The 19,739-nt window shown below is 41.1% G+C and overlaps 1 protein-coding gene across 1 annotated transcript; it reads right to left on the bottom strand.

The window, feature by feature from the left end:
- Positions 1–1,683: 1,683 nt before the first annotated feature.
- ric3a (RIC3 acetylcholine receptor chaperone a) lies at positions 1,684–7,883 on the bottom strand (the record flags this gene model as incomplete). The annotated part of the gene is made up of 6 exons (XM_083759284.1): positions 1,684–2,549; positions 2,701–2,858; positions 4,000–4,093; positions 4,967–5,051; positions 6,059–6,270; positions 7,766–7,883. The coding sequence occupies 6 exons, from the start codon at positions 7,881–7,883 to the stop codon at positions 1,684–1,686; spliced, it is 1,533 nt and encodes a 510-aa protein (XP_083615410.1).
- Between the last annotated feature and the right edge of the window lie 11,856 nt (positions 7,884–19,739).

Raw genomic sequence — 19,739 nt, 5'->3', positions numbered from 1 at the left:
AAGTTAGTGTTCTTCACATTGATTACAGTCACTCGGCACAAAGGACAACAGCGCCCCTCTGTGGTAGCCTGATATTTCAGAAACAGTATACTGTATGTCTGACAATTTTGACAAAGTATGTCATGGATAAAAACTAATGGTATGGAATTGGGCTTCCATACTTTTGTCTTCATCTATCATTAAACAAACATATCACTGATGGCTTTATTTTGTAGCCCATGCAACTTAACTTAAGCTGTACGATGAGGAGATTCATTCACATCTTGTACCTGTAAACCAGAACTCAAAGTGTGGTGTAAAATAGCCTATCTACACACTGAGTTATAGCTCCTAAACAATTTTATTTCAACATTTCAACCATGCTGATCTTCATCAGGCAAAAAAAAGACAAAAAGACACCATGCTTTAGAATATTAAATTAATGTAAATGTACTGTAGAATTAAATTCACAACCAATTTGGCTCCAGCTAAAAAGGGTCTCACTGCTTTAAATGAGGGTGAGAGGGCCAGTGAGTAGAACAACTTTCTTGTGAGGTTTAAAATAAATAGCTGATACAGTATAGTATATACCTTGTGCCACTGACTATACTAAATAAACGAACAACCCATTAAATGTCTGTGATCCAAATATTATATTTATTATAGATTTGCCATTGATAGCACAGCATGCTTAACAGGATAGTGATGTTTAAAGTAGGCTAATTGAATGCCGTACTTGAGGAAGGATATCTTAAGCCCCGTTCACACCAAGGAAGCTAGAAGCAGCAGCTTCTTGCTTCGTGGTCCAATGTTATCTCTATGCAGAGCAGCTTTTTCGTTTTGAAGCTTGGAATGAACAGCTTTTTTTTCTAGCTTCCTTGGTGTGAACGCGGCATTACTTAGTTTAAAGTGACTCCGGTAAAGTCACCCAAGAAAACCACTTTAGTCAAAGTCTTATAATAGCTCACGCCAGTAGATGTACTTTTACTAGTGTCAAAAGTAAAAGTTCAAGTATCAAAAGTAAATAAATAAATACAAATCTCAGCAAGCTTTCACTGTGATTCGAACCTTTTGAAATAAAGCCATATAGAGTCACCAGCTCAGTGGCCTTGTGGTTAGAGTGTCCGCCCTGAGACTGGGAGGTCGGGGTTCAATACCTGGCCGGGTCATACCAAAGACTCTAAAAATGGGACCCAGTGCCTCCCTGCTTGACACTCAGCATCAAGGGTTGGATTGGGGGTAAGTCCCAGCGACATACTAGCGTCATGTCCAGGGGGTGTACTTGTACATCAAGCTGCCTCACGCTACAGAAACAGGAGATAGGCCCTATGGGCCCTATGGGCCTCATGGCTCGGCAAGGCTACTACTTACTACATATAGAGACTGGATAATATTGGTGCCAGTAACATTCTTTCAGGTATTGTACTGTATAAACTCAGGTAAAGTATAAATCCTCTCAAACACTACTTAAGTACTGTAACAAAGTACTTAGAACAGGATGCCCAAAAGAATGAAAATAGTTATCAGGTCTTTATTATGTGAAAAGTGCAAAAGGAGAGTTTGTATCTACATTATACAAAGATAGCGCTTAAAAATAGAAATACTGTACATAACTCCTCGTTTTTACCATATTGTACAGATGATATACAGTGATATAGGAGGGGACACATGGGGACTGTAATTAGGTTAGTCAGTGTCATGACCTCAGGAGTCTCTTATGTCTCTCCTATTACGCATCCTCAGCCCACTTTCTTTAGTGGGGTCTGAAAGGGCAGCGCTGTCACCTTCCACCGGCAGTGACACTACCAAATACTCCTCGTTACTCTCCTCCGCTTCAGCTTCTGGGTTGAAACCGGTGTCCCAATCGAAGGTCAAGCTCTCTGCCTCCGTCACTGGATCCTCTTCATCAACCCCCTCCTCTCGATCCACATCAACCATCATCTGATTACCCTCTTCCTCCTCTACCTCCTCTTCCTCCTCCTCCTCCTGCTCCTCCTCCTCTACCTCTACCTCCTCCTCTACCTCCTCCTCCTCCTCTACCTCCTCCTCCTTGTCTTCCTCATATGCATCCTCTTTGGGGTAGTGGTACACATCTTTGTGTTCACTGAAGCTGATCTGTTTCTTCCCCACATTGTGACACTCTCTCTGCAACTCTTTGCTCACATCCAAACCCAGCCTCTCTTCACGCCTGTCTGTAGCATGTCTGGCTGGACAAGGACTAGGCAGCAGCAGCCTCTTCTCTTCCTCCAACTGATCTTCATCTTCCTCCAGCTCCTCCTCTTCTTCTTCTTCTTCTTCTGCTTCCTCTTCTTCCTCTTCTTTTTCTTCTTCCATTTCTTCTCTCTCCTCTTCTTCTCTTTCTCCTTCTTGTCCTTCTCCTTCTTCTTCATCTTCTTCTTGTAATACTGACAATTTGCGCTCCACATCCTCCTCCTCTTCTTGCTCCATCATCTCTGCCAAGGCCTCAGCAGTATCCAGCCGCGAGGTCGGCACCGCCAAGACAACAACGTCGTTGTAACCACGACTTTCGTAGGGTTCCTCATAAATAGGGTAGGTCTCCTCAGGGTAGCCTGGATGGACACACATTGACAGAATTTATAACAATTTTACCATAATTAAATGTTATTAGAGCTACTGGGCGTGGCTTGAAACTCAAATGTCGATAAGAGACCCTAAAGAAGATCTGAGAGTCATCACGTATTGGTCATGTTGGGTGCTTACCATCCCAATCCTGTGCATAAGGCACCTCTTCAGCCTCCATCTCCGGGGAGGCTCCCTCCATGCGGCCTTCTTGCATGAAATGGGTGATCTGTCTGAGCTGCTTGAGTAGTTTCTCCTCCTTCTTTGATTGTCCCTTTTTACTCTTCTTCCCTTTGCCGCTGGAAAGCACCAAAGATATGGGAACAGTCAAGAATGATTCAAGCACTATGACTCAAGAAGCACGGCAGACACATCACTGTTAGAGTTCACTAATGATTACATTCACTTCTGCTGGGATGGAAATAGAACTATAATATCCTACTCACGTAGAAGTACTGTACTCTTGCTTGACTGCCCATGTTATGGTGCCTTAAGACTATAGTTGCAGAGCAGGCAACAATAACTAGGCTACATGATTTTTGATTTGTCATATGAATCATCCAATTCTCTGATCTGCGGACCACCGTCCAGCGTATAGAATGGTCATCACATCAAAAGAATAAGGAATTTAAATAACCGTGTGTTGGGGACAGGTTAGACAGCTCGATGGGTTGCTATGGTTACTATGGTCACGTGGTGTTGGGTGGTGTCAGACAGGTAGTAAAGTCAGCTGTTCACTGGTGGCATTTCATGAATGGAAGGAGAGGGGGTGAACGACGGGGAAGTCCAACTTTGCTGACCGCTTTACAAACGCAAACGCCATGCTGCTACAGTATCTGTATAAGATTCTGCACAACGTTACGATGTTTTAATATAACTTTAATAAATGAATAAAAACGGAGTACACTGGAGAAGTGAGTCCTTGGCATGCAGCGCGTCTGGCAGTACATTTTCCCGCTTTTAGCCTCTTGGTGGCTTAATAAGTTTGTCGCCATACACCGTGCATGCCTATTTCATAGTTAGAATATCATTTAACACAGTAGATCAGTTCACATGTAGTTCACATGAAATATTGACCTGATTATAACAACAACTGATCAAATTGTGGGAACAAAGATTCATTCTCATCAGAGCATGAATGAAAAATCGGTGTTTTGCATGACCCATATTAATTCTGTTATAATCTGTAATTCATCATATTCTTCTCTGCTGGGGGCTCTGGGTGTGAACGAAAATAAAAGCCTAGTGGGTACAGAGGCTAGCTGGGGGGCAGTCTCTATGGGCCCCTAGCAGGGGTTTTCAGGGGTCCCCAGCAAAAGTATGTAAAACAGTGTCACAATCATTTTAACCACTTTAACCAAATGTTATACTTTGGCTAAAAGAATAGCAGATATACAAGCTCATAGCTGATGGAAAAAAAGAAGGAAACATGAGCAGTACCTGCTAGAACCGCGGCCCTTTCCACTGATGATCCTGTCCATCAAGTTCTCTGTCTTCAGAAGCTTCTGCTGAAGCCTGGCCAGTTCATATTCAGCTGAGAGATTCAACAAGAAAACACAAAGTTAGTGGTTCATTCTATTTAAAATATAGTGTAAATAGCACATCTACAAGCTCACAATGCGTTGCACCTCAACACGTTATGAGCTTGTAGATCTGCTATTTCATTCAGATTTTCACTTACAGTATTTCTATGTTCTACATTTCAATACAGCAACAATGCAAAAGCATTGACATACAAAAAGGTCTACATTGTCCGACACTGGTTACTGTATTTGGAGTCATTATAAGGTACTGAATGGATTCCACAAACTGCTTAAAAAGCATTACAATTATTCTGATGCAAATAGGTCAAATATTGTGGAACAGCCCTCAGTGTTCAACATGAGTGATTTACCATGAGAGATGAGGGGGGGATGACTGATCCATACAGAGTACCGGTAAATCATAATTACTTGTCTTCATATCTTTGAAACATTACAACCCTTGTTTGGACAAAATCTGTAGGTGTACTGTCCAAAAATGTGTTTTGCTAAAATCGGCCTCCTGGTGGTGCTATAACAGGCCCATGTGAAAGGTTTGGGGCAGAGGTTCGCACGCATGCACGGACGGAGTGTAGAACATACACTCCACCATGCCTCTACCATTGTCTCAACCATGCCTTCGGCCTGGTGGAGACAATGAGATCCAGGTCGAATTTGGCAGGAATTCCCTTTTGAAAAAATGCTGAAGAGATTTCTTTTTTTACGTGTTGATCTGTTAAAATTGCCCAAATTGGGTTTCCTCCATTTGGAAACTGTCACCTATTCTCATGTAATGTCTAAGTTATTTCAATTGCCATTACATGATGTAAAACAAAAGGCTACATATGTTAAAAACGTAGGCACATTTGATTATCAAACATACTTACTGGTCTTACTCTCCACATTCTCATGTGGTAGTGGTAGTGTTGTATAGTGGTATTGTGATTTTGAAGTATTTCCTTTACATGTCAGCTGTGAAGAAAGAAACCATTATGATTGATCAATTGCAGTAGTACTAAGAAGATACCACTACTGCATCCTGAAATTGCTTTAAACATGAATGTGGGCGGTGGTGTTTGCATTTCTATAATCAGGCCATACTATTTCCATCATTACTTTACACTTCCTTTACATGTGTAGCCAGTAAGGAATTGTCCCTCCTGTGTTACTGTGGAGGTAGACAAGGTATTTTATGAAAGACTGTACGCCGTGTACGGTCACCCTAGATTCTGACAGGTCTTGGAAAAGACACGCTGTGATTGGCCAGTAGTCACTTTGAGTGGCAGCGTGGCTGCGCTAGGTGTACCCCGGCCCTATAAAAGCCACATGGAGTTTTTTCCTCTTTTATTTGTCTCTGGTGGGGCAGGTTGTAATGCCTGCTCTCTGCAATGCCCTGGTGTGTGTATATTTTAGTTTAAAGGTGAAGGTACATGTTTAGTTGCCCTTCTATATACAAATCAGGATACCATACTGTCAGTGTGAATATAACCTGTCCAAGTGCTACAGGATTTCTGTAGTGGGCTTGTGTGTGTCCCCCCCCCCCCAAACCATTGGTATTTTGTAGCAATGAACCTTTTGCCTGCCTTGTGTGTGTGTGTGTGTGTGTGTGTGTGTGTGTGTGTGTGTGTGTGTGTGTGTGTGTGTGTGTGTGTGTGTGTGTGTGTGTACACATTCTACCCTCCTGTACTATACTCCCTTATCCGCAAGCAACTTGGATTGATTCCTTGATGTTCCAATAAAATATAATATTGTAATCTTGGGAAGTTCTTGTTGCAGTCCATTTATTGTCACAAAATTTGTTGTAAGGATATGTTGAGCTTTTTGCTAGGTTGAGTAAAGGGCATGTAAGTTAAGTTAGCTTGTGTCACAAGCTGAAAATAACTGACATTAATTTGTGCAAGAAGGTATGAATTAGGTTTCATATAGCGTCCATATTTTCTTTCATAGACCTCTATGCTTGCCTGACCATCGGTACTTGCCTTATAGATGATGTATACGATATAAAGAAGGATTCCAAAGCCATATATAGGGATGACTTGACCGATCAGGCTGTTCGTTCTCCCCTGGCCTTTGATCTTGGTTATGGCCTCAACACTATGTGCCCAGGTGTGAGAGTCCTGGTCGCCCCAGCGTTCCTGGTCCCCGGGCAGTGACAGACGATGCATCATAGGGGGATAGAACCCTGGCCCAACTATGAAGAAAAGAGGAGAGAGATGAACGGCGATGGCTGCATAGTGATACAAAGAATGTACTGTAAACATTGTAAGTGAAAGATATCGTTTTTTTAACTGTAGCCTATACTTTGTCATATGATGAATAATTTTTTTTGACAAATCTTCCCCAACATGTCCAAAATAGGAACGGAATGTTAAAGGCATATTATGTCATTTCCCCCTGTGTTTAGATAACAAACTGTGTGTGTGTTTGTGTGTGTGTGTGCGTGCGCAACGCCCAATATTCAAACCCAGGTCTCCTGCGTAGAAAGTCAAATTAACCAGTAGCCTAAACGGGAATTCTCCCTTGCATGGGGGAGATATTAGGCGTTTTCGTCGTCAGGCAGAGGCTCTGAACAACTGTATATAATTATATATGGTATTCTACACCAATCATTTCCCTCTGTACAAGCAGTTATCAGCCACTGGAGTGATGTGGTGTTTACCTGCAGAAACACCATTGTATTTGGGTGTTTTCAGTGTTTTGGTAGGCAGGATGTTTTTTGGCCAATCAAAACAAACGTTGAAAACAACAAAATACATAATTACTCAAGTACTGTGTACTTAAGTACAATTTGGAGTTATTTGTACTTTACTTGAGTATTTCCAATTTCCAGTACTTTTACTCCACTTTATTTTTTAAGACTTTAGTTAGTAGTTAGTTAGTTAGTTAGTTTAGTTAGTTAGTAGTTTGTAGATTATGATTATTATTACAAAACATACATTAACCACTTCAGCGCTATGTACATTTTGGCCATTTTAAATATAGCCTACAAGCTCACAATGCGTCACACTGCTATATTTTCAAAATATTTGTAGACATTTTAAAACTTGAAATGAGACATTCTGCACAATGAGAACTTTTAATACTTTAAATACATTTTTATGCCAATACTTTTACTCTAGTACATTTTGAATTCTGACTTTAACGGAGTATTTCTATATTGCAGTATTGATACTTTTATTAAGTAAAACATTTGAGGCCTACTTCTTCCACCACTGGTGATGTGTTTCTGCAGGTAAACGCCACAGTGGCCTATGACTGCTGTAATGCTGTTTTTATATTTATTTTGTTATATAAACACGGGCAAAGTTACTACTGTATGTCTTTCAGGCAAAACAAAAACCAATACGGATAGTAGCCTACCTTGAAGAAATGTAGACTACTCCACAAGCTATACATTATGCTTTTACTTTTACTACATTGACTCTAAATCAAGCTTTAACATGATTGTTATACACACACACACACACACACACACACACACACACACACACACACACACACACACACACACACACACACCTGCTGCTGCTACTGCTGTATCAAAGAATACAATATGATATAGCCGCTATATATTATAGGCCTACATATTCATTGTTTCAGTAGGATGCAGCAGCAGTGACAATAAAAACAACGTCAGAGATGGAGGATGGTGGACTGACGGATGATGATCTGTTAATCCGCCTTACCCTCGGGTTTACCCATATCCTTTTTCCCTCTGGATAAAAGCATTTTAGGAAGGAACAGAGAAACACAGAGAACGGAGCATGATATCAGAGTAACCTTCTGGCAAGTTGTCAAAGACATTTTGTCTTAAATCAGACAAAAAATAATAATCAAACGGCAAACACACACGTATATATTTCCCATAGACTGTTCTGCCAGCATCCATCCGAAGATCTGACCTGTCTGCTGGTGACGCTAAACCGAGAAGTGGACCGTTTATCCGCTGATTCCCCTCTGGTGTTTCACGTCTGTGGCCAGAAGATGGCACTGCAGACTCGGGTAGAAACATGGAATACCATCTGACAAAGTCGCCGACTCGCCGCAGGTTCATGTGTTGAATGATTTACATTGAGGTGAAATGCACATGTATGATGTAAATTGTATTTGAACCAACTGGACTTGTGTGATCGGGACGCAGCGCATGCGCAGCACGTGACGCTCCTTTCTCAAATAGTCAGGAACTCAGGATGTGGCTCCCCGTCACAAACACAATTTAACAAAATACTAATACTATTTAAACAAGTTTGCTGTCCTTTATTGGGCAATACATAATTACAGCTAAAACACCAGGAAAGGCCTAACCTCGCGTCACCATGCAGGCTTTCCACCTAGGAAAGGCCTGCAGGCTACTACAGATATCAATCATCCAAACTACCGGTAGGTGAGTACAACTATAAACTGAGTGACTAATTTCTACTTTATTTTGCGACCAGGTTTATCTGAAAGTGTAGAAATAAGAGCACATTTGTGGGGGAAATGGACTTCTCACTGACTCACTGAGTCACTTAGCCCTCCAAGCAGAACCCAATGGTAGGCTACTGAAGTTTCTGACTTTTTGACGACACAGACCATTGGGTCCTGTTGCAGGAGTATCCTGCCACCTGGTACGCGGCCATACATAAAACATAAACAACGTGGATAACGCCTGTCTGCGCTCTTTGACGACATTTTTTCGTGTGAGGGTTTCTGAATATGTGAAGTATAAGTAGGCCTACCTATACATGCCGCTGCGAATATCTCCTGTGGCGCGGAAGCCGTTAAGTATTTTTAGGAAACTTTGTTTGATCGATTTGGTCGCTTTGATTCTTCTCTTCCTTCCTTGTTTATTGACACCTCATTGTACCGCCTATCTGGCTAGCTAGTGGCGCTATAGCTATGACAGAGCAGATCAGAGGCAGGGACGTAGCCGACACAAGCCAACCGCACACCGGGAGGCGGTACAATAAACGGTAAACAAACAAGAAGAAATAAAGCGACCAAAATCGGTCAAACAAAGATTAAAAATACTTAACGGCTTCCGCGCCACAGGAGATATTCGCAGCGGGATGTATAGGTATTAAAGTTCCCGAATTCAGAATAACTCAAGCAAAAAAAGGCCATCACACGCCGCAGATAGGATCTTAGAGAGCATGTTTACGTCCGCGTTCCAGAATTCCCATACGGAAATATAGTCATGAACAGGGACCCTACATAAAACTCATCAAAATTTCAGAAAAGCTTTATGGAGGGTTCCGAGAGGGGCTATGAGTCACTGTAGTCAGTGGTGGGTCTGGTGACTCTGGTCCACAAGATTCGATACACCACCAAGATACCCATGTAGTACCTGTCTAAATACTTCCTTAATGGCAACTCTACCCAGATTCGGCACAAACAAGGGACTACAGAAGCCCAACAGCACCTAGAGCACCCTCTTCCATAGTCACAAGTCACATAAGCAAAATTCCATTACCCCAAATCTCGGCCACTCGCTCACTCACTCTAGCATGATACTGTTATGATGAAATTGGTGACCTGCCGAAATATGTGACCATCTTGTGAACTTCACATAACTTACATTCAGGTCTTTAAATATGTGGCCTAAATACCACTAGGTTGAACTCTGCTGATAAACAAACCGTAATAATTTATGTTCAGACACTGACATGTGATGTCTACACAATTGTCACATATTTCAGCAGGTCACCAATTTCACCGTAACACGGCCAAGCTGGAATGAACAATAAGGGTGGGGCCTTTCTCGGCCCCATCCTTCTCCCATTGTTGTCTCCACCAGGCCGAAGGCATGTGGGGAGAGTATGTTTTGCACTCCGTCCGTCCGTGTGTGTGTCCGTGTGTGTGTCCGTGAACAGCTAATCTCGGCCACCGTTAACCCGGTCGATGCCAAATTTTTCACACACACTCCCTGGATGCCAACGATGAACCTCTGCCCCAAACTTTCCAGAACGGCCTGTTATAGCGCCACCAGGAGGCCACTTTGTGCAAAACAACCCGGTCGATGCCAAATTTTGCACACACACTTCCTGGATGCCAACGATGAACCTCTGCCCCAAACTTTCCAGAACGGCCTGTTATAGCGCCACCAGGAGGCCGCTTTGTGCAAAACAAGTTTTTGCACAGTACACCTACAGATTTTGTCCAAACATCACGCAAATTGGTACACAGTCTCTCTAGAGCCATTCAACGAAACCGGTCTTTCAGATTTCTCACACTCCATCCTGATTGGTTAAGATTGGCTTCCAAAGTTCACAGGAGTGCTGTACAAATCGCCACAACTCCTCAACGCAGCGTCCGATTGCGATGAAACTGTGCACGCATATTCCCACTAGGCTGAGGAAGAAATCCTGGTGGAGACCTGTGCCCAGAAGGGCACTTTTTCTAGTTTATATTGTGTTTAGTTTCCAAGATGGCTGCATTCTAGACACTTGCCTTGTGTCTGACACCTGACATGTGTCTGAACACAGCTTTGATGAATGTGTACTGCTCCCCCTCCCCCCATCAAACAAAATGTTTGGTCAAACCATATGGGCTTCCATTGGAGCGGTCATTAAACACAGACACAAGACAAACGCAAGACAGGTGTCTTGAATTTGTGAATGCAGCCCAGTAAGGGCATATGTCGACCCCACCTGCTCACCTCCGCCCCACCCCCTCCTGGTGCTGTGGCCATCTTGGAAACTAAACACATTATAAACAATGGGAGATGGGTGGGGCCGAGAAAGGCCCTTATTGTGAGTGAGGGAGTGGCCAAGATTTTAGGTATTGGAATTCAGCTTTAGACATTTTTTCTCTTGATCCAAAACTGGCATCGTCAGAATATTCATACATGCCACAGAGTACGATCCATCCATCTTCAACTGCTTATCCGTAGTCGGGTCGTGGGGGCAACAGCTCCACCAGAGTGTTCCAGACTTCCCTCTCCAGACTAGCAACATTAGTGACTTAAAGGGATTGTAACATAAAAAAAAAGGTTTTGGAATTGTTCTTGGTTTTCTAATCTCAATTGCACCCAAAAAACATGAACTTTTAACATTCAGTAGATTTTCTGTGATCTGGGGTTTTCTGGCTCAAACAGGTGCTCTGATTTGCCGGCAGTAAGTGATGTAAGACCCTGCAAATCCCATATATGTCAATGGGATTTGCCAGCAGATGTCACTGTTTTAACTGTTTTGCCTGTTTTCATTGTAGCTCAAAAGGCTTCCAAACCCCAAAGAAAACTTCAGACCACAGAAAATCCACTGAATGTTCAAAGTTAAGGTTTTTTGGGTGTAATTGAGGTCATAAAACCTAAAAGAAAAAGAAAAATAAATGAAAATGAATGTCATAAAACCTTTAAGTTCCTCCTGGGGGATCCCGAGACGTTCCAAGGCCAGTGAGTCGATTTGTGTTTCCTCCAACTGCGCCTTGGTCTGCCCCGGGGTCTCCTCCCAGTGGAACGTGCCTCAAGGACCTCCCTAGGGAGACGCCCGAGAGGCATCCTAACCAGATGCCCAAACCATCTAAGCTGGCTGCTTTCCAGAGTACGATAAATAAATAAATTCCTATAACTGTATCATGCAGAATGGCCGCCTCTCCATTTGTTATGTTTCTCCACCCATTTATTAAAGTTTTTTTATTGCTGTCCGGATGAAACCACCGCATTCCATTTTTGAGGTTTATGATTTATTTTATAAATCTGTGCTAGTGAACACCCTTTACGTCTGTGTGGGTTAAAACAAATATTGAACCAATGAAAAGTATTAAAAAGCGCTTCGACAAAATCCTCCTAACTCCACTTAAGCTGGATGTTTTTTCATTTCCTGAAAAATTAACCTTTTGCAGTTAGGTGGTTTCTTCCAGACAGCTGTATTTTGTCACCTGTTGGCAAAATTTCACTCAATAATAACATGGTATACTATGCTTAACTGTTGTAAATTATAATATGTATACATTTCTGTTTGTTTATTGTTTGCTTGTGGGTGAATACTCGCCCCATTGGGAAGTTGGCTCACATTAGGACCAGAGGAAACTTTAAATTCCCAATTATGTTTTCTTTTTCTTTTTTTGCAGGATTTCTGTACCATCATAAAGCGTAAAGATGAGAAAGCACAGGGGCATCGACACAGCAGGCTCTAGCAAGGAAACTGAAGGTCAACAGGTGAATCACAAGGAGCGAAATATTTATCTTACAATACAATACAAGTGTTTTCCCTCAGTACTGGTAACTTATAAACCTATTCCCAGGAAAACATGTTTTATGAATTGTGAAACTAATGTCACAGGTATAATTACGTGCATATTTAACATAATATGTAATAACTGGACAGTGGTGATGCACTTTATTTATTCCACTCAATATCACACACCACCATATTTATTTCAGATTTATTTTTATTACATTTTCTTATTCAAAGTAGAAAATCTCCAGTTCAGGAAAGTGGCGGAAGTAAGAGTCTGCATGGAGGTGAAGGAAAGGAGAAAGAAGTAGCTGGCCAGCATCAGACAGCACCAGGTGAGAGGTTAATGGAGGAGGGTCATGTGATTGAGGGGAGGATTGAGCTGAATGTGACCATGAGAACACAGTCCCTTTAAAGTATCAAAAACAGCACACACTGACACTATTTCAGGTCAAAGATGTGATTAGATTCTGTTTGGATGTAAGCCTACTGTTATACTTGATAATTCTATTTCCTATTAATTTGCCTGCAAAAAGTTTTGAAGAATGGCTCAAAGGTTCAATAAGTTTGGGCTTTCAAAATGTCAAATTGTAATACTCCTGGTCTGGAAGTCAACACAGTTGTGCTCCTTGGAGTGCCTGACTCCGCCAGGCCTGGCTGTCTACAGGGCCCACAAACTTTGGAAGGCAGATATAAGCAACTAGCTCAGCCCACCTGCGGCGGGTATAGCGGCTAATGCCACGTGTGTGTGTGTCGCAGTGCGATCTGAGTGAGACACACACACACAGCGTACATTTGAATGAAGGCAGACAGCGATTTATCTTTGCCCACTGACCGTGTGTTTTCCGTGCTGGTCAGGTTGTGTTGTTGTTCTGTGTTGCTTCTCAGTGAATATCATGTGTCCGCTGCCCGAGTATATTGTTTTAAGGTTGTCAGAAAGCCCTGCTGTGATTGTAATCGGGTCATCGCATCACAGAAAGGGAAACCACAGAGCTGGCTTTTTAACGCAAGGGTAGGGTCGGTGAAATATCGCGACCACGGAGCACAGCCGTAGGTGGCGCTTCCGCATGCGTAACGGTCTATGACTTGCCCAACTGAACTGCACACTAAGTGTGCGCTCACAACTTGTTAATTTCTCAATTATAATAATAGATTGGAATGGAATTATGAACAATCTGAGTAATACATCTTGATCACATGACTAATTGGATAATGTGTATGGATTTAAGTTAGCTTTGGATACAATCTGTAGGGGTTGTAGCAGAAACTGTGTTTAACACAAAGTGGTGGACAATCTAGGCCTGCACAAATATTTCTGAGGCCTATAGACCAATTATTTGTTTACAAATACTGAGACTGCACAGGAAATTGTCCGTTGCATGTAATCAAATACCAACAGATACCCAAACATGTTGCTTTGTGGAATACTGGTTTTGTTTATTTCAATGGTGTGTAGGCTGCTGGTGAGGCGCTCCCGAGGGAGCCTCATACTTCACCGCATGACGGTGTCGCTGTACTCTCTGTGTGGTGGAGCATAAATTAGGCTTGAGTGTCTGCTGGGCAAGTAGTACCATGGTCAGGTATTTGAGGACAAAGGGTTTGAGATTGAGAATCGACACAACAAAAACCAATCATTTTCAACTATATTGCTTAAAGGAGTAGCAGCAAACATGACTTCTCTATCGACATCCCATGAAGTATTGAACTCATGGAGATTATTTAGTTTTCGTCACATTCCTAAACCAATTATTCAAAGTATTTTAAACATTTTGTGGAAATATTTAATGGATGTAATATCATAATATTACCGTCTAGTCCCACGTAATCCTGTAATATTTCCATTGGCACCCAACAACACGGAATTAGAGAGAGGAGAAAGGAGATATGGCCACTACAGCACCATGGACAGCGACACAGTGGGCTCAGCTGACTTAACTACTTGACAGTAGGTGATTAAGTAGACGCATTATGCACATACCTATCGGGAACAACTATTCAAAATGATGCTCTCCGCTGCATTTTACCCATAAGATGAATGTGTTATCTAAAGTAAAGCATGACCACACATGCTTCAGATGTGCTACGTTTGGTTTTTTGCGGGGCGGTGCAGGATTTTGCAGGACCCACAGGTTGTTGTTTTTTTTACCTCCCATTCCCCCTGCAGGTATTAATACTGCCCACGCTCCTGCAACATATGCATTGGGTCCTGTGGGACCCGCTGGATCTCAATGCCGCGCTCTAGTCCAGTGGTTTGCACCATTAGCACACACACTGGTAGCCTCCTGCAGAGCCACGCTGTAATTATTATTATTACAAGAGGCACTTGTCGCACCACGTCAACAGCCTGTGTGCCAAACATGTGCAGGCGTAGAGACTTCAGTCCCCCTTTCTTGTTGATGTAGCACATGGTCGTATAGTGTTCTCGATTCTTACCAGAACATGGCAAACTTGTATGAATGGTTTGAAATACTTAGGGCAAGAAAAAATGTCGGAGTTGATGTGGGCAAGCCTCAGGGCTCCGTCCTATACACCCCTGGTCATCCTGCCATCGTGGGTGGGCCCCCACCCACCCACCCTGTCAGGCTGGTGACTTTCCTGGCTAGGGCCAATCCCAGGGGGACCTCATTCCCATGAGGAATCATCTGTCTACAAGTGTGTAGTCTGCAGTCACTGTCACTCGATGTGAAAGCATAGAATGAAAGTCATCTAGTGGTAAGCTAAGAGTGTTTTTTTTTTAGTGGTGCAACCACTCCTATAGACAGCTATGTGTGTCTCTGGCTGTGTCCGTCCCTGGCTGGCTGGCTGGCTGGCTAGCTGTCTGTGTCCGTCTGAGCACGAAAACATCCGGGGACCCCCCGGGGACCCCCACACGGAGTTGCACCACTCACTTCACACGGTGTGTTTTCTTTTTGCAGGTTAGGAGCACTGTTTCATTTTACAATGTGTGTAAAAAAAAATGCAAGTGTTCCATGTTAACTATCTGTATTTGTTTGTCAATTATATAAAATGGTCTTAATTAAATACACTAAGAGGTGGAATATGCAGTTTGCTAACATACAATAATAATCATGAATTCATTTTATTCATGATTTGATAAATAAATCATTATACTTTTTCATGTCCAGTCAACTCTGTTACTTTAGTCAACTATGTTACCATGCTGTCAACTAAGTTACCATTAGGTTTTTAAAGAAAAAATATATATAGTTGTTCCATAAACTCTAAATAAATAACTTAGCAACTTAGTAGCAGTGAAATATGTAGCTCAGTATAATTTTTTCAATAAAATTATCATGAATTTCAGGAGTTTTAGGAGAAAACATCTGGACCGGTAACAGCATTCTGTGAAATTAGGAGGTTTAATGCAAAAAAAAAACACATTTCCTTTAATAATTGGAGATTATAATTGAAAATGTAGGTAAGCGGACGCATATTCTTCCAAGAACAATGATTTGTTTAAAAATCTGACATTTATCCATATACAGACAATTACAGTTTTTGTCCGTAACATAGTTGACCAAAAATGAGTTACCATCTCTGTTTTTTGATTAAATATCTAAAATCAGAACATGCCTGAGCTTGGCAATTACTGAAAACATAATCTCTAAGGAATACTCTGTAAGATAAAATAATAATATATTAGAAAATAATAACTTTTTTTCCAGAAATGTTTAAACTCAAAAAGTCCCGCAATTTGATATTGACCCTTATAATGATTATTATTGAGAGATCATGAGAACACAGCGAAGTTGTGATGAAGTAATGTGGCTCTTTATCCAACCAAATTAAATAATAATAATAATAATACAGACAGGTGAAAACGCCCACAAAATCAAATAAATGAGCTGAAAGTTATGAATCCGTTTGTTTGCTGTGGGTCTATTGTCTATTAAGCTATTCCTGTCATTCTACTTAAATCAGTTGTATCTAAAGGAGATCAGTCAATATCCCGTAATATAAAAAAGAGTAACAGTTAATTTAATTATCAAACCGTTACAAATGAGTGAGTTTACAGAGAAGCTTATTGTTATTATTATTATGATTATTAGTATTGTTATTGTGATTATTACATGGATTATTGTTGTGATGTGAGCTTGTTTGTAAATTAGTGAGTTTACAGGTGACCATGTATGATACGACATGGGTACACCTTTTAGCTCACATGTTTTCACTTGTATATATAGATTGTGAGAAAGGGATAAAGAACTACACACATCAAATGCTGCAATTTATCAATCAACGGCACTGCCAAAATTGCCAAATCTAAAAAATATATATTTTATTATTGACATTTTTACCAACAAATCGAATTAAATTACCTTATTTTATTCTGAAGGCAACCGGATGTCTTAAATTTGCTAGCTCTCAAACAGGAAGTTCTAAATTTGCTCATTAGACGGAGCCAACTCGCAGGCAGTGCCTCAGCCCAGATTCAAGAGGATCGGTACAGGATTATATAGGTCACCAATTTTGGTGTGACACACACGGCTTCCACATTTAGCTTCATTCTGGGTGAAAGTGTCATTAAAAAAAATCGCTTGAAATTCTTATTCACAATGACATTGAGTTGAGGTGTTTGTGTTTTTAGTGTGCGCCAATTCCTCTCCTTCCGCGTTGTTAAGGTTTCTGTTCTCCTGCAGACTTGGAGAGGGAGATCAGATGACACAGAGTGTCTGAGAGCTAGTAGCCAATTAGAAGACGGGATAGTAGTTGCCAGGTTCGCAAATTGTAAGCGAGTCTTAGTTTGTTGGCATTTGAATGGCCACGACATTAAGGGGTAAGAAACCATCCCGGTCGCGTGGTTCATGTAACGCGTGTGTCACTGTGAAGGACTGGCCCCATTAAGTGAACGCAGTTGGCGTAAAAAGACGCCAACATGACGATTTTGACATAGGCTGTTGAGATTGCGCAATAATTATTTCATATAAATGGGTACTGTACTGTAAATATGACAGTTGTATGAATGCAAAGTAGTGGTTAATGTCTGGACAGGCATGCTGTTGGTTTTGTGCATGGTGAGATGTGTGCAAACGGTGTGGTTTGGTAGGAGAAGACGGACAAAGGACGTGGTGTTGCGCTGTCTATTAGTGTGGCAGTATTATTGCACCAAAATTGAAATTTCTGGCTGAAACCGAATATAGGAAACAGTTGGCTGAAAAACGAATACAGAATTGCCGAATATGATATATCTTTTTTTGTCTCTTTAAAAATAAATGTTTTTTTTTACTACTGAGGTCATGGCCGTACCTTTGTTGTAAAGCTACCTGATTATGGCAAAATACATGAATATGGCAAAACGTATACCGGTAACTTAAATAATAATCACTATTATGGGTCCATAGAATATAAATGTACTCAGCACTTTTGAATGCATTCATTGCATACATTAATTCCAGACTGACTGCTGAAACATTGTAACAATATCGCTGATATTTGGAAATATTTCCAAGTCACAGAAGACTGTGACATGTTGGCGGTGAGCCAGCCGTGTATATCAACCTACAATTAATATGTTGATGCATGTGTGCGCAGCGTGCCGTGCTTGTAGCCACAATTTGATCACGTCATCACAACAAAACATTAGGTTACGTAGGTAACCCCGGTGTTTAGACTATTCTGTGATATTTTTTAGTCAAAAGCTGAAAATCTACAAATTTTAATAAGTGTACAAGCAGATTGTTTGCTGTTGACTTTTGACATAATTACAGAGACATTTTTAAATGTGTTGTTTCAAATTTAAGCACACAGCCTTGTGAGTGAAGCAACATATTTGTATGCATTTGTGTACTAACCGAGTGTATTTGTTTTCTCTAATAGTTCGTACAACTGTATATTATTGGCCATGCTATACTCCCACTATAAGCTTTTAATCCTGGGAAACAAATATGCATTTGTGTACCCTCTCTTGGATGAATGGATTATAAATTATCAGTGCCAACCAGCATATGATGCCAACAGAGATTATGCCTGCTGTATGTTGAATAAAGCAGATAGCAATGTTTGTGAAATGTTGGCACAATGAACTACTTCAAAGTAGTGTGGCCATGCTACAGTATTTTAGACGTTCAGGGTATTATTGGGGACTGTCGCAGAAGAGCTTTCTTTCACCTAATAGGATGGTATTTGAAGGGGAAAAAAGTTTAGAACTTCCACTATCACCCTTCTTCCCTGTTTCCTATTCCCATTATCCCAGTCAACTCAGCTGTGAACTGGCTCAAAATGTATTTCCATATTTCCCCATAATTTCAACATTATTAAAATAAGACTCTTTCATCGTTCTCATGGAAACCCCTAAGTACACATCAAGCTGTACAATTACTCAAAAAAATTAAACCTACTAATGTCAGAGTGGTGAAAATATCACAGTGCAGTCCCATTTCCAAAATCCAACTGGGAAGTATTACATTTTGAATCTGACCACATGCATATTCACAGACACATGGAAAAGCTGTTTAAAAGGGGGAATACAAAGGACTGTTGGGCCGTTTTGGACAGTGCCTTTGGTCATTTGCCTAGTTCCAGTGATGCCATGCTGGAGGAATGTAGAAGAGCATGTCCAATTCACACTGCAGTGCAGCATATTGTTAATACCAGCACTTGTCCTTTATCTGTTTACTGCGCCTCTCCCTTATCAAGTCTTTAATTACTTAATTATTCTTCATTAGGCTCAATTAAAATACAATGGACTCTGTCTGCTGCTGCAAAAGTCAAACTATTTCTGCTCCTGCACAGCGGTACACAAAGCACAAGAGAGAGGCTATTGCAATAGCCCTTCTATTATGTACTTGGAGAAATGAGTTTTTGTTATACTCGGGATGAAAGTCTGAGCTTTCTTATTATTATGCTAACAGCAAAATATAACATTGACTTTTATGAAATGTCCATGCCTCTCTATGTCGAATGAGGAATAGATTCACATGTGGCAATCAACGCACCTTCACAAACAAAATTACTTTTTAGAAATGGAAATCGTTTTCTTTCTCTAGTCATGCAAGTGATTTGTTGCACAATGTCACCTAACTCAATGGTAGTGGACCTGGTTTACATCACATAATTTTCTTTATCCCTCTCCTCTGCCTCTGTCTAAATCAGTCAATTTATTTCCAAATTGCATGTCGAGTGTAGGAGCAAGGGCTTTTCTGTGGTGGCAGTATATTAAATCAATGCACTCCTATATATTTTGAGAAGGTTTATTTTTTTTATATGATATTGATGGGGATGCACCTGGCTTTGAGTGTCCTGAAGGACATAGTGTTACAAATCCCAAGCCTTTATATTCATAGAACAAAGACAGTTGTGAAAAGTGAATGAGGTGGATTAATGGAGTCGAAACATGCTTTACAATACTGGCCAGTCCTTGAGTGGCTTTTACTGCTGTGGTTGACGGAGTCCATGCTGTTATTTATTAGCATCAGAAGGACAGTCACCACAAGACTCAGAATAATACACTGGTCACAAATTACCATGGATCAAATCTTTGAGTTTGTACTACCTTTATGATCAT

The sequence above is a fragment of the Protomyctophum parallelum genome, assembly GCF_964188405.1.
Source record: "Protomyctophum parallelum genome assembly, chromosome: 2".
In the NCBI taxonomy this organism is placed as follows: domain Eukaryota; kingdom Metazoa; phylum Chordata; class Actinopteri; order Myctophiformes; family Myctophidae; genus Protomyctophum; species Protomyctophum parallelum.
This window is presented reverse-complemented; position numbering and strand designations above follow the sequence as displayed.